At 31.6% G+C, this 14,887-nt stretch overlaps 1 protein-coding gene across 11 annotated transcripts in view; it reads right to left on the bottom strand.

Annotated features, from left to right (window-relative positions):
• The window catches only part of PTPRK (protein tyrosine phosphatase receptor type K), a 742,018-nt gene that overhangs the window by 30,508 nt on the left and 696,623 nt on the right, over positions 1 to 14,887 (bottom strand). For 6 of the 11 annotated variants that reach the window (XR_012489194.1, XR_012489195.1, XM_074309871.1 and 3 more), the window contains 6 exons: positions 14,545 to 14,729; positions 11,641 to 11,728; positions 9,185 to 9,261; positions 6,434 to 6,470; positions 4,527 to 4,624; positions 2,765 to 2,881 (listed from right to left, as the gene is read on the bottom strand). Coding sequence is in view for 9 of the 11 variants with exons in the window: in XM_074309871.1 (XP_074165972.1) it covers positions 2,765 to 2,881; positions 4,527 to 4,624; positions 6,434 to 6,470; positions 9,185 to 9,261; positions 11,641 to 11,728; positions 14,545 to 14,729 (602 nt within the window). In the remaining 2 variants the exon portion in view is untranslated. Of the gene's footprint in view, positions 1 to 2,764; positions 2,882 to 4,526; positions 4,625 to 6,433; positions 6,471 to 8,968; positions 8,987 to 9,184; positions 9,262 to 11,640; positions 11,729 to 14,544; positions 14,730 to 14,887 lie in introns of all 11 variants that reach the window. The other 5 variants (XM_074309869.1, XM_074309872.1, XM_074309870.1 and 2 more) reach the window with 1 other exon arrangement.

The following is a 14,887-nucleotide window of genomic DNA, read 5'->3' as shown; positions in this document are numbered from 1 at the left end:
AGGAAACATTTTCATAATAGCAGTTTTATTAGAAGAGACGTTTTCTATACTGAAGTAGTGGGACATAATTCCAGATAGGTAGACTGGAACTAAACAGTTCCTGGCCCTGAACATCATTTGAACTTTGTTCCGTATATAATGTAGAGTCATTGAATGTCTCTGAGTAAGAGATGAAAAGGGATTCTAAATACTACTTTAATTTCTGGCTTTTCATTTCTATTGGTGCTCAGTTTTATCAGGCTCTCTGCACACAACTTCACTTCTATTTTCTTGTTTCCCATTATCTAGCACATCTTAAAAATTATCTTGCTTTCTTTGCTATGCTAGGTCATATTTCTCCCCAACTTGAAAGAACATTTCATCTTTCAGATTTCTTTTTAGAATGTACTTCCTTAACTATGATTTTCCTTAAAGATAATCAGTGTAGTACTGTACAGTGATAAAAAAATCCAGATTTAATGTTTCCTTATTATTTATAACACCAATGTGAAAACTAAGTTCTGTGAGTGGTTTTGTGCATAAATATGTGCATTTTGAGAAACAGATCGAGAATTTTAAAAAACTGGTTTTATTTTAAAGCATATTTAGGCAATAATTCCACTAGGAAAAGAAATAGCTACCTTTTAAATTCTATAGTACTGTCATATATATTTATATCAGGAAGGAGTTCCATTTCTTTTATTTTTGTCTATTCCAGTTGCACAGTATAGTGCTGTAACATAGTATTACTTAATACAAATGTGTTTTAACGAACACAATGTTGAGGATTAATAGGTAGGTCAAACTTTACCATTTTATTCTGTAAGCAACTAGCAAGAAAAGTCATCAAAAAAATCCACAAGTGAAACAAAAATCTTTTTCAAGACAAATTACATAAATTTTACCTCTTGCCCTCATCAATCATTTGAGAAAATGCTATTTTTGTTTGGTTTTGCTTTTTGGTCCAGACCTCTGATTTGTTTGGAGTAAGGAACTCCCTTCCATCTAAAGACTATTAGCAGATCAGCTCTACTGAAGCGTGTTCCTTGGGAGGTTAAGTGCCTTGCCCATTGTCACATAGCTAGTATATGTTAGAAATAAAGATTTTAAATCAGGATATCCTTCTCTTCTTTAGGCTATTTAATGGAATTGTTTTAAAAAGAGAGAAATAGAGTGACTTGAGAGATGCTAATGATTGATGATTCAGGCAAAAATCAGATATTATAAGAGTCCAGACTTCTAGATATTTTCAATATACTTCAATAATCAAGTCAATAAAATTCATGTCATATCACTAAAATTCACATACAACTAAATTTTTTTTAAAAATAAAATTATGCAATTATAAATGAGTTTACAATTTGTCATTTCACAAGGCTTAGATTTCTAATCATCAGATTCTAGGAGATAATAATTTCCTCTTGGGTTCTTTAATTTTACTTAATGATATTTTGACATGTGCTAAATATTCTCATTCTGAACAGCTGAAATTTGTCATATGTCCCCATTCATTTATCCTTTTTATAACTAAGCAAAACTGTATATCCTATTCAGCCATCCCCAATTGATTAAGTTGAGTTTTATTTCCAAATATAAATAGAACCCTAAATATTTATGTGTAGTCATACCCTTAGCAGGATTGTCTTAGCCTTCAGGCCAGCATCTGAAACATTGTCCCTACTGTGCTTGCCTCTCTTAGGCACAAGCAGTCCAATTTATCTTACTTGGCAGTTAAGGCTATTTAAAGGGACATATTTGCTATTCCCTCTGGCTTTTCTGTTCTCATTTCTTGTTTTTTTTAGAGTCACTGAATTGGAAGGGGCCTTAGAGGCAATGTAATCTAACTTTTACCAGAGCCGGAATATTTTCCACAAAATACCCAATAAAACAGGATATTTTGTTTGAAATCCTTCATCTTCAAACACAATAGTCTCTTTGAAGACCTTCAATGATAGCAGTCTGTTACACTTTTGAACAGCTCTAATTGTAAAAATTATGCTAGTGCTTACTGAACTTTTTGGGAGTGAGGGTTTGAGCATGTGGAGAGTGAATTAACTTCTGTCTTATCACAACTTGCTCTTCGTTCTCCTAGTTCCACTTTTTGGAATCAAATCAAATCGAGTTAAGTCCAATATCTCTTTTAAATGTTGCATCTACAGGCTAAATATTGCTAGTAAATGTCACCACAACCTGGATTTTGAATGGCCATTCCATTATCACAAATGGCAGAACAGAATTACTGACGCCTATATTATAAGCTCCAAGAGCCCAGAGATGGAATCTTACATCAAATTTTTATCTTTCTTAATATCTGGCACAGTGTTTTATATGTAAGATGTAGTTAATGAATTTTTTTCTAAATAATTTTGCAAATGAAAGATAACATAATAAATTCTTGAAAAATGTTTTTTCTCTACATTTAAATTGGAAGAAAGCTCATGGAATACACAGTTCTATTTCTCAATTGGAAACTAGCTACAGTACAGCTGCTTAACTTAAATACAATGATCTCCTTAGCAAGGAAACACTAGCTTTTCATAATACACTAATGGTATGGCACTCATAGCAATTTCTGATTGTATATGGAAATATTTTTAAAGAGAACAGAAATAAATATTTTCTGCTACCATTTTAAATACAAAAATATTAACTTTGAGCTCTTAGATCAAGGACTAGTTTTTTGTTTTTCTTTTTATTCTCATTACTTTGTATATGTCTAGAACAAATGCTGGTTGACTGTGACAATGATTTTCCTACAATGATAAAAGGATTTTAAAATACTTACCCTTTCCAAGGTGAATGTCCTGACCACATATTCAGCAAGCGGTTCCATTTCTACACAGGTTACTTTGAAGTCACCATAAACTTCAGTATCATCAGGCCAATATTTATAACATTTAACCTAAATGGCAAATTGAGATAACATGTTAAAGAATGTTAAAAGTAAAGACGTGAAAGATAGTTTATATCAAGTAGGACACTTGAATACATTCTGGAACCTAGGATCTTTGATCTGAGGTTCCATTTCTGATTGTTTCAATAAAAGATGACTAATTAGAAGACTACAAGTCATCTCAAATTACTGTTATCATCACAAACATCAATGAGATTACAATGCCAGTTGTGTACAAGACTGGAAGAGTCGATAAAACAAATGTACGACATTCAACTATTGAAATGCATTACATGAAAATCTCAAAGGTCAAAGAAATGCCTTGGCCACTGGATTTTTAATATGAAGTACCAATTTTAAGAGCACTGCTTATTATTTACAGAACATAATAGCAAAACTTTCTATTATTTATAGCTTTTCTGTTTTTATTTTTAAATAAAATATCATATGGTAAAGATAACAAAATGGTAAATGTCCCAATTTTTCATGTTCCATTTCAAAATTTATCAATGAGTCTATGTTGAAAAATCCACTATCTTTCAGTCTATGCCCCTCTTCAGTTTTAGATACCACATTTTTCTATTTTAACTCCATCTCTCTAATTGTTCCTTTTCACTTTTCTATGATGGCTTTCCTGCCTCTCCCCTACTTCCAAAGCAGAGTATACTCCCCAAGTATCTGTGTGCCTTTCTCCTTTCCTTGTTTAGTCTTTTATTTAATCATATCAACTTCTGTATTCCAACTATTATATCTTAAACATATGACTTCCAGATTGATATTTCCAGACATATATTTCTAAACTGGATGTCCCTCTGAAAAACCTCACACTCAAGAGAGACAAAACAAGAGTTATTATCTTTATCCCTAAATTATCCTTTGACAACTGTTTATGATTATAGAAAATCATTACCTCCATCTCTCATATTTGAAATCTTTGACTTTTCCTTCTAAGGAAATTCCTAATTAAAAAAATATTAAATTTCACCTGACCAAAATCTCTTTCAATAATCTTTATTCTAGCTTCTAATACTATACTTATATAGGATCTTACTACCAAGGACAGAAGATATAACAATCGTCTTCTATTACCTACAGGTCATCCTTCTTTCAGGCCATTCTGTAACCCCTACAAACCATCCTTCATATCAGACTAATATCACTAGGCAATTTAGAGATCTGGAATGTTATTCCTCTTCTCAGAATCTTTTAATGGCTCCTACTTGCCTACTACGTAAATCTGAACACCTATTCCTGATACCTAAGGCTCTCTAATATGTAATTAATATAATAACCATGTAACACCATATAACATATAACTAATGACCATGAAAACTTGTCATCCCCTATACATCCCCCTCTGTGATTCCTGTCTCTTTACCTTTGCTTATACAATTCTATATCCTCTTACATACTCTCTGCCTGCTAAAAATGTTTTAAAGTTCAAATAAAAGGTGATCTACCATATGAAGTGTTTCTCCCTTTGGTCTTCACAAAGTACTTGATTTTGCTTCTTTTTATGTTCTTATATATTATTTTACATGTTATTTATTTATAGAATGCTCTACTAAGTTATAAGAACAATATATAAATATCAAATCTATATTGAATTGAATTGCTAATCAATTAAAAAACTTAAAAAAACCAAATTGCTTACTCGGCCAACTTCAACTAAATTTGTAACCATTACAATGCAGGCCGACTGCTCCTGCCAGATCATCCTCCAGAAATCATAAACTGTTTCGTGGACTGGACCTATAAAAGAAAGTAATCAATCAAATAGCATTTATTAAATATTTAGCATGTGTCAGTCATTATGCTAAGTGCTGAGAATAAATAGAAAAAGTAGACCTTCCTCTCAAAGAGTCTACATTGTAAAGGGGAAAAGAGCACAATATAAAATAGTATACAGAAGATAACAGATATGATGGAAGACAGAGTTAGAGGGAATAGCAGAAGTAGCTTAATGGACTAAAAAAAAAAAAAAAAAGAATTACTGAAAGAAGTTGTGTCTGACCTGATTGAAGGAAGTCAAGAATTCTAAAACGCAGAGATTATGAGTAAGAACACTTTAGGTATGGGAGATAATCAATACAAAGACCTAGAGATGGAAGATGGAGCAATATATGTGACTAATATGTCTGGGCCACAGAGTCCACAGAAGGAAGTAATGTGTCAAAAGTCCAAAAATATGGGAAGGTACAAATTGTGAAGAGTTAAATAGCAAATAAGAGTTTATGTTTCATGATAAAAATAATAAGGAACCATTCAGATTTATAGAGTTAGAATGGGAAAAGATGAGCATACCTATGAAAGATGAAGTAGGACAGAGAGCTAAATTTAAAAGTTACTGCAAGACTCCTGGCTTTGGAATAATTTCTATCCATTCAATATTTTTGCAGTTAATGAAGAGTTTAGATATGAAAAAAGCAGAAAAATACCACATCAAAAGCAATCAAATGTATGCAGCAAATTATAAAAAATGACATTTAAGTTCACTCTGGGTCAGCATCAACTATTAAAGAAAAAAAAAACTGCTACACAACATATTGATATGTATATCTGTTATATGGTAACATTTATAGGCATAGATATTGTTGCTTCCAATGATACTTCTATCATTTCTGCATTAGGTCCATGGGCATTTTCAAATCATCATGAAAAATGTATGGTTTCCACTCCCAATGAACAAAACAGCTCATAATGCTAATTGAATTAATGCCCATTATTCACAAACAATACCCATTTGGGGGCTAATGAAGATGCACTCTTGCTGATAAATGTTCACTCCCTGCAAACACATCGCTATGATGTAGTGCACTTAAAAGAGTAAAACTTGAATGCTTTCCAACTTTAAAATGATTCACAATTAAACTAAATTACTCCTGGAGATATATGGAAATACTTAGGATATGACCTCTGACAAAGCAGTAAACACTAAATTAAAGCCACCTGCTTCTATTTTCCATAAGACAAATGTGCAATTCTTCCATCCCTCCCCTTCAAATACTCAGTGATCAACTTGGATAGAAAATTTAGACTATTCCCTAATTACATTCCAGACATTGCTATTCTTCTTTGCGTGGTAGTAGCAAGATTTTCCTGCCTTTCCCCTTCTCCTCTAGGAACTTAAGTTGCCTTGCCTCTCCTAGGCTCTTTGTCTCCAGTCTTGCCCTGAATAGAAATGTCAAAAAGTTTAATAACTCATTAAAACAGTATTAGTCTTGGGCCACTAAGATTCCGTGCCAACAAACTATGCTTCAAGAAGTAGTAACCTTATTCAAGATGAAACCAGCTTCAGTTCCCTTTACTATTTTTTGCTATTTTTCTTGGCTAGGTCCTCTGTTATGCCAGAACACTGAAGACAATGAGGCAAGTTACTGAGCAACCCCTTGCTCTAATAAACTAATATAAGCTTTCACTTATATATATTCCCCATGGACAAAGGCTATAACATGGCAGCTGTACAAATGACTAAAGAGTAGGTGTTTCTCTGTTAGACTGAAAATGTGTTGCGTCTCTTTACTATCTTATTATAATTAAAGCACAAGGGTTTTAACTTACCTTGGGTTGCAATGTAGTGGCTTGGTCTCTGGTAGCCCTAAAACAGCAAAACAAAGAAGTTATCATTGTGTAATGTTACCAAAAATAAAAGAATGAAGGCATAAGAAGGTATAGAAAATCCCTCATTAAAGTTAAGTAATAAAATGCTCAGAAATGAGTAGTGAACTTGTATGGTTCACCTTTCAAACTACAGATATATTTTATCTGAAAAGCAAATATAAATATCTGATTAGAATAACAGAAAGTAATCACTATGTGCTATTTCATGACCCTAGTACACTTCATTTTATTTCATTAAAATAGTCCTACTGTGGACTTTATATTCCTTTAAGAGTTTTATGACTTCCCATTAGTCTGTGGTCACACATCCAACGATAATGGTGTACAAAGATCTAGGTTTTTATTTTATTAACTCAAAATACATCACAGTGAATTACAAATGGACAAAGACATATTAGAACCATAAAATAATAATTGAACATTTCAATGTTAGAGCTGGACAATGCATGTGTGCATAGAATTAACATTTTAATATATTTTGAAACAACAATTTTTTCTAGAAATGTGATGATAAAATTATACCAACTGTATTTATGCATGTTTATTAGCTTACTTTATACATACACACAATTATAAACATGCACACATATGGAATAAATTTTTTAAAAAACCAACAACCAGAACAAAAACTTTTTGATTGTGCATACACACATTCTCAGGTAAAACATTTGATTTTTCAAAAAAAACATATTGCAATGTTAAAAGATAGTTTGCTAGCTATTTTGACATCAGAGAAATCCTTAAAAACAAATTCAAAATTCATTTAATTATCACTAAGTGTGGTGGTGGTAAGGTTTGAATTTGTTGTGTTTGAAGGACAAACGCCACCTGAGTATGACTTTTTTATGTCTGGATGTGAGTAGCTCCATTTAACTGGCCAGAATGTGTAAACTGGCAAAGGATAAGTTTTCACTGGTCTCCAAATTTTAATAAATATCAATATAAAATATTTACAGAGGAACAATCAATATTTCTTACTTCTTAAAAGCTTTTTGTCCGGAGTGAACTTATCACCCAAATTCTGCCTGTTGTAGTGTACTTATTTTATTTGTAATAAATCAATAAAAAGCAAAATATAATAAAGATGTATGGTAATCACTAGAATTCCATAAGAAGATAACTGTACAGTTCATTATTTGGTACCAAATGTGCTTTTCATCTGGGAAGAATTCTGAATTCAAAGTCCTAGAATGCTCTCCTTAGGATATGTCTCACTTATAAGGTATTCTTAAAGGGTAACTGAAGAAAATGGTATAAAAAGGTTCCAGTATATAAGTTTTGACAAAAGATTAACCTGAAATTAAAATGCTAAATAGGGAAAAATATTAAAACTTTGATTAATTGGGGATATTTAAAATGGTTTATTATGAAAAAAAATCTTTTGTTTGCTAAATGGACTATGATGGGAATTGTAGTTATGTTACAACATTGAGTATCACTGGAACACTTCAAAGAAAGACAAATGTATAATTCATACCCACTATATTTATAAAATTCAATCTTATGATTATTTAGCAATAGGTAATAATAAATGTAATAAACTAAAGAAATTCCAGTTCAAGTAAGTAAAATGATTAGAAGTATAAATATAATTCTAACTAATGATTTTTTGAATCATTCTTTTATGGTTATTGACATTAGTATGGTCATCTTCAGTTGTGATATTTTATTTTAAAATGTATTATATACATATAAATGCACACATATTTAAAGAATATATATAATGTGTGAATCGGGCAAATATATTACTTTCAAAAAGATCATCAGTTATCCCACAATTTTTAGAGTAATATTTATAATCCTATTATCTTTGAAACCAGATTGCAATCATTCAGTTTTCATTTCCTTTCACATTAACTTAGCTACCAAATTTTAGAAAATATTATTTACATATATACTCACTTATAGCTAAAATCTGTAAAAACTAAAATACAGTAAGAAAATCTATGCTATAACTAATTGGTTTAAATACATTTTGAACATATGATCTAAATTTAACTTAATTTGATTGTCAGAAATGTTACAGAAAACCACCACCACACATAAACAATTTCCCCCACCCATATTGTAAAGCAGAAAATATGAAACATGAAGTTTCAGAATTACTACTACACATCATACCATCCAGCTTCTCACATAGAGTTTGGGGAAAGGGGTGGGGGAAAACTAGACACAAAAACCATCAAGAAATAAAACTTAAGTACTTGATCAATTGCAAAGGTGAAACATTTTTACCTTTTTTCACCCACTAGAAATAGCCAGGAAGGGGAAAGTGCTAAACTATCTTTTCTTAAACAAGGAACAGAAGTCACAGACAAAAAAAGAAAGAACAGATATATATTTTATCATAGGATGTTAATTGGGTGAAGCATGCAGAGATAAACTAGTAATAGGCATTAGTAAGAACTGTAATTAAGAGTAGATAAAGTCAATATTTAAAATAGGGTGCTGTTATTTACATATAGTGGTACTTACATCCCTGTACAGCCAAATCTACAGCCCAAACCAAAGTCAGGTGTGAAAGAAAGCACAACAACGTCAGTGAGTACTAGGACGTAGAACAAGGAAAAGTGTACAGTTTGTTCTTTATTTTTTAAAGCTATCAATAAATTTATAGGTAGAACATGCAAAAAAGAGATTCAAATATATAGAAGTCAATAAAGTTGAAATAAGCATCACATGAACACTTACATCGATATAGTTGGCATTAATATAATCAGAAGAAGGATCATCCTCAACAGGCTGCAAAATGACTCTGGAATGGTCATCTGCAAATATAAAATAATAATGGCAAGTGTTAAATTTTTATGATCTCCTAAGACCTTTCAGACTTAAGATTATCAATATGAAATAACAGGCAGAGGGGAATCACATATACTCTTTGGTAAATAAATGTTTTGATGAATGGAATCATAAATCTATGACTAATGTAGATTAGTGAACTGAGAAGTACACTGAACTTATGAATCAAATGACTTGGATCAATAACTTATTAGTGATGCAATCATGGGAAACTCAACCAGTATATATTTTAGTCTTTTCTTCTTGAAAATGAGAGAAATAATAGTTTACTCTCTTTAAAGGGCTGTAGTAAGGATTAAACGAGATAAAATTTTTGTCAAATGTAAAATGCCATATAAATATGAACTGTTGTTTTGGGGGTGTCCCAAAAGTCTTAGTGTCATTTTAAATTCTACATTTTAAAATCTTAAGATTAAGCTTAAAACCTTTGTGATCCAGCTACACCCAGTGAAGAACTCTGGGAGTTGACTATGAACCACTACATAGAATTCCTAATCCCTCTATTTTTTTCCACTTGCATTTTTTATTTCCTTCACAGGCTAATTGTACACTGTTTCAAAGTCCGATTCTTTTTGTACAGCAAAATAACTATTTGGACATGTATACATATGTTGTATTTAACATATTTAACGTATATTGGTCAACCTGTCATCTGGGGGAAGGGGTGGGGCTAAGGAGGGGAAAAGTTGAAACAAAAGGTTTTGCAATTGTCAATGCTGGAAAATTACCTATGCATAAAAATTTTGTAAAAATTAATTCATAAATTAATTTTAAAAATAAAAATAAAATGAGTCATACTTAAAAAAAAAAAAAAAACACATTACCAGTTAGGCTGCTAAGTGGTATAATAGATAAAGTGTTGTAATAGGAGTCAGGAATATTTGAGTTTGAATCCTGCCACAGAAATTTACTATCTAGGTATGTGATCCCAAAACAATTACTCAAGTCTTCTCAGCCTGTTTCATTATCTGTAAATAGGAATAAGATTATCACTGACCTCACAAGGTAGATAACTTGATTTTGTTTTGCAGTCTTAAAATTCAATATAAGTATTGGCAATGATTGTCATTATGAGAAGTCCATGAAAATATATGCAGACTTTAGTTATTTGCATCCTTTCATTATTCATTAGATACTTTTCAAATTTACCTGCAAGGCAGCTAAGTGCCCTAGTGGATAGAGTGTTGGGTCTAAAGTAAGGAATATTTGAGTAATATTCCTTTAGATTGCTAAAAATCTAGTTTAGACACTCACTAGTTATTTGCCTTTGGTAAGTCATTTAATCTCTGTTTGCCTTAATTTGTTGAAGTAAATGACAAATTAAATCAGTATCTTTGCCAAGAAAACCCTAACTGAAGTATTGGTCAACCATGACTGACTTACTGGACAACAAATTATGATGTAGTCTACTTTTAATCTGAATTTGGGGAGAATGTGATTCCAGACTGTCTACATTAATGTCAGTTTCCTGGTATAGTAAATGGAAACCTGTTATGTCATGAATTTATGTATTTTAGATGCAGTTAGCATCTAGGAAGTCACAACATTCATAAATCAGCAGTTGCATCAGTTCCTATGTGGCCACTATAGAAACTTGTAACAAATCTGAAACATGTGCTCTTCACCACAAATAAGCAACAGATCTGAAGAGAGAGCTTCTAATTCTGGCTCATAATCCCATACAAGCATTAAAATAATCTAAAATTCTGAAGTTTATTTTAGCAACATGTTTTGAATTGTTTTAAATTAGTACAGGGTGCTCTAGGTTAATTAACAACTTGTAACATCAATTACTTTTCCTGTAATAGGATTGGTTTCATATGATAATCACTGTATTCTTCCCAAGTTTAAATCCAAGAAATTGAAATTAAACTCAAGGCCTAAGATAAAAGAAAGTCCCTGATACTAACTCTAATCAAACAATTAGGAGTTCAGATACCCAGGCTCCAAGTAGATTGCTAAAGACATGTGGGAAGTACAATACTCTCACCTTTAATATGTTCACTGTATAGTACTATAATTTATGTAATCTATGAGTGTTTTTTAATTACCTTGATATTTCCAGTTGTTTAATAACACCTCTATGCATTTATGGACAAACATGAAATGAAACAGCAGGCTATCTCCACTGTGTAAGAAATTCGAGTTGATATAATTAAATAAGGATGATGACAATCATGGCAACATAGCCAATAGCTAATATTGTTTGAAATTAAATGTCTGACTTTCTAAACAGATGTGTTACTCTCTGGGAGCCTGTTAAACCATACACAGAGAAATGGCAATTAAGAAAATCTGACCTCCATATGAAATATATCTTCAGTGAAAATGGTATGGAAACTTACATGCTATGATGTTTCCATATCGGTTCTTTGTTCTATTTTGATCTTTTTTAGCCACATCCCAAGATGCTGACTGTCCCTCAAAGAAACTCTAGGAAAAAAACAAAACAAAACAAAAAAACAACAGTCAGGAACCAATTTCATTCAATTAAGATCATACATACTAATTAAAATCATAGTATAAGATCATATACATGGTATCAACAAGCAAGATTGATTTTAAAAATGACTAAAAATAGTAAATAGCTTTGAGTTCTCAGGTCTCAATTATTGCTTCCAGTAATAAAGATGATAATCTTTATGTGGATGAACTAAAAGAACTGTAGTGATTATAAACATCTATATAATTGAAACTTCATAATAGAGAAGGAAAGAAAGAACTAAATAAAAATATTTGGAAGAAAATAATATAAAGTCTGAAAATTAATGAAAGAGAAAAAAAAAACAACATCAGAAGCTATTAAAATAGTATGAAATCAACACACTTCATATAGGCTTCCAAAAGAAAAATTAGAAAAAAATAAATTTTTAGACTTTTCCATTTATTTTAAAAGAATTAATACATATAACAAGCCAACTAACACACACATTTTATGTATATACATACATCCATTCGAGTTTGTATAAAAACACACTATCTTCCCCCCCACAAAAAATCTTTGAAGATTATGAGCAATCTTTCACTGATAGTAATTATAATAATATAATAATAATTATTATTATTAATAACAATAATAACTAGCACTTGCATTACATCTACTCTATATCAGACTGCTAAGCACCTTACCAATTTGACTCACACGAAGAACCCTGGAACCTAGATCACACATCTGGTAATTGTCTGAGATAAGATCTGATCAGATCTTCCTAACTTCAGACCCAGAACTCTAATCACTATGTTTCTAATGGAAGGCATGCATGTGAGTTTTCACAACTGTTACCATAGTCAGATATATTGGAATTAGAAAGCTTTTAGATTAGTTTATTCACTATGTGTAGTAATTTAAAATGTGTGGATTTCTACTTGCAGAAAAAGCTAAGCTTCACTTAACATATCAAATGGGGTCTTTGAGGTCGGGTGAACACAAGAATTCATACAAAATGAGAAATATTTCTGGAGAGGCAGTTTACCTTTATACAGTTAGTTGGTTACCATAAGTTATTTCTAGCAGTATTAAACTGCCAATTGAAATACTTTAAAACAAAGACTTAGTTATCTAAGAAATATGTACAAAATGAAGGGTTTTTTTAAGATCTTGACAAAATGAGCTGTAATTTTTTTCATACTGACTTCAGTAGTAGATAGCTTAACTGAAATGTACAGACATTTTTCCTCTTTATTTTTAAATGGAAACTTATTAGACAATTGAGTGAAAAGGAAGATTTTTCTCAACCTCACTATGTGGAGATTACTTGGCTCTATCATTGAAATTAATCCTTAAGCATATACAGTTTTAATATTTTACTTAAGAAAGGAGAATTCCTATATGGAACAGAAGAATAAGAATCTCTCACAGCTCATTGTTGCAAAAATTCCCAAAAAACCAAAAACATAGATCTCCCCTTCAAAAAAACCCTCAAGAAAAAAAAAAAAGTACACATGCCATATAGATTAGTTTTTTAAAAAATCAAATAATATATAATAAAAATGTTTTAAAGTATTTTTAAAATTGTGCTCTTCGTTTAAATAACAATAATAACAATGATCTGGTTATGGGGAATACAGTAGCAATTGCAAATATTTTTCTTGACATTGCCTGTTGCATAGAAAAATGAGAAGAGGCCCTGGGGTAAGTAGAGACCTGATCCTGAATTTCAAGCTCTAACATATATTATCTACAGAACTCTGAGTAAGTCACTTAATTCTCAGTATCCTCTAAAGGGGGATAATCTTGTTTATGTTACTTATTACACAGGGATATAAAAGGAAAAGATCTTTTATATATAAAAAGGAAAAGTGCTAAGAAAGTGACAAATATGAGCTTATTCTGATATTCCAAGGAAAGGATGAAGAAAAGTAAACCTATTTATAAATTATTAACTCTGCAAGCACTTATTTAGTCCCTACTATGTACCAGGCACTGAAGATTAAAAAAAAGAAAAGATTGGTTCTGCAATCAAGGAATTCACATTTCAATGGGATCAGACAGCATGCAAACAATTCTGTACCTCATAGATATATGAAAGATAAATTGGAGGTAGTTTCAGAGGAAGGTACCAGTATTAAAGAGGACTGAGAAAAAAAAGGCTTCTTGTAGAAGGTTAAATTTTACTTTGAGACTTAATACTCTATCATCAAGAAGGCTCATCAGCAAGGAATGTTGTAGTAAAGCATTCTTGTTCACATGAGCTAGATTAAAAAGTTCTTGATATTATCTTTCAATTCTAAGCTTCTGTGTTCAAAGGTATTCCTTTTCCAGATGAGAATTTTGAAACTATACTGATAAACAGGACCCAGAGACCCAAATTAATATCCAAGTTGCTCAAGTAATTTTAGCATTTAAAAAAAAAATTACTGAAGATTTCAGATGTCCATGTTACTTCATACTCATGAGCAATTTCTGTCTCAGTTTTCAGTGCTATTTCAGCATTGTTTTTTTGTTTGTTTGTTTGTTTTGCTTTGTTTTGTTTTTCTTTTGGGGGGCAGGGGGAAGGATGAGAGATAAGAGTATGGAATTGGGGGGATTTTTTTGCAATCCTCGCAGTTGGAATAGCACCTGGCACATAGTGGCAGGTTCTTGATAAAATATTTGTTGACTTGATCTACTATTGATATTAATATTTTAATTTTTCTCTGTATATGGCATGCCTCTATCCTTGGCCTCTTTTGACATATTCTCCATACCTAACTCAGCAGTCTATATATACTAATAAGAATAACTTTGAAATTTACTCTTAGGTTTTCACCTCATATTCCTCTTTGAATCCATAGCTGTCCGATGTCTTCATGAGATTAATATGCTGTAATAAATCTGCCACCCTGATGGCTGGGTGCAACTGTCCCGTCTGATATGGAGACTCAGTTCCCTCACAAAGGTACCGAGGTACATCAAGGAGACGACTAGATTCTGCTGGAGCACTGTGGTTCTCATCTAGCATTTTCACAAGGTAGAGAATTTTAAAAAGAAAACATCATTTAGCAAACATTAAAAAGTGTGAATTCTGGACCCTTCAGATCCCATTAGGAAGTAACTATCTCATAATAGAGGAATGGGGTATCAACTCCACAAAGACAAAACTCTAGGCTTTT

The sequence above is a fragment of the Sminthopsis crassicaudata genome, chromosome 4, assembly GCF_048593235.1.
Source record: "Sminthopsis crassicaudata isolate SCR6 chromosome 4, ASM4859323v1, whole genome shotgun sequence".
NCBI lineage: Eukaryota > Metazoa > Chordata > Mammalia > Dasyuromorphia > Dasyuridae > Sminthopsis > Sminthopsis crassicaudata.
This window is presented reverse-complemented; position numbering and strand designations above follow the sequence as displayed.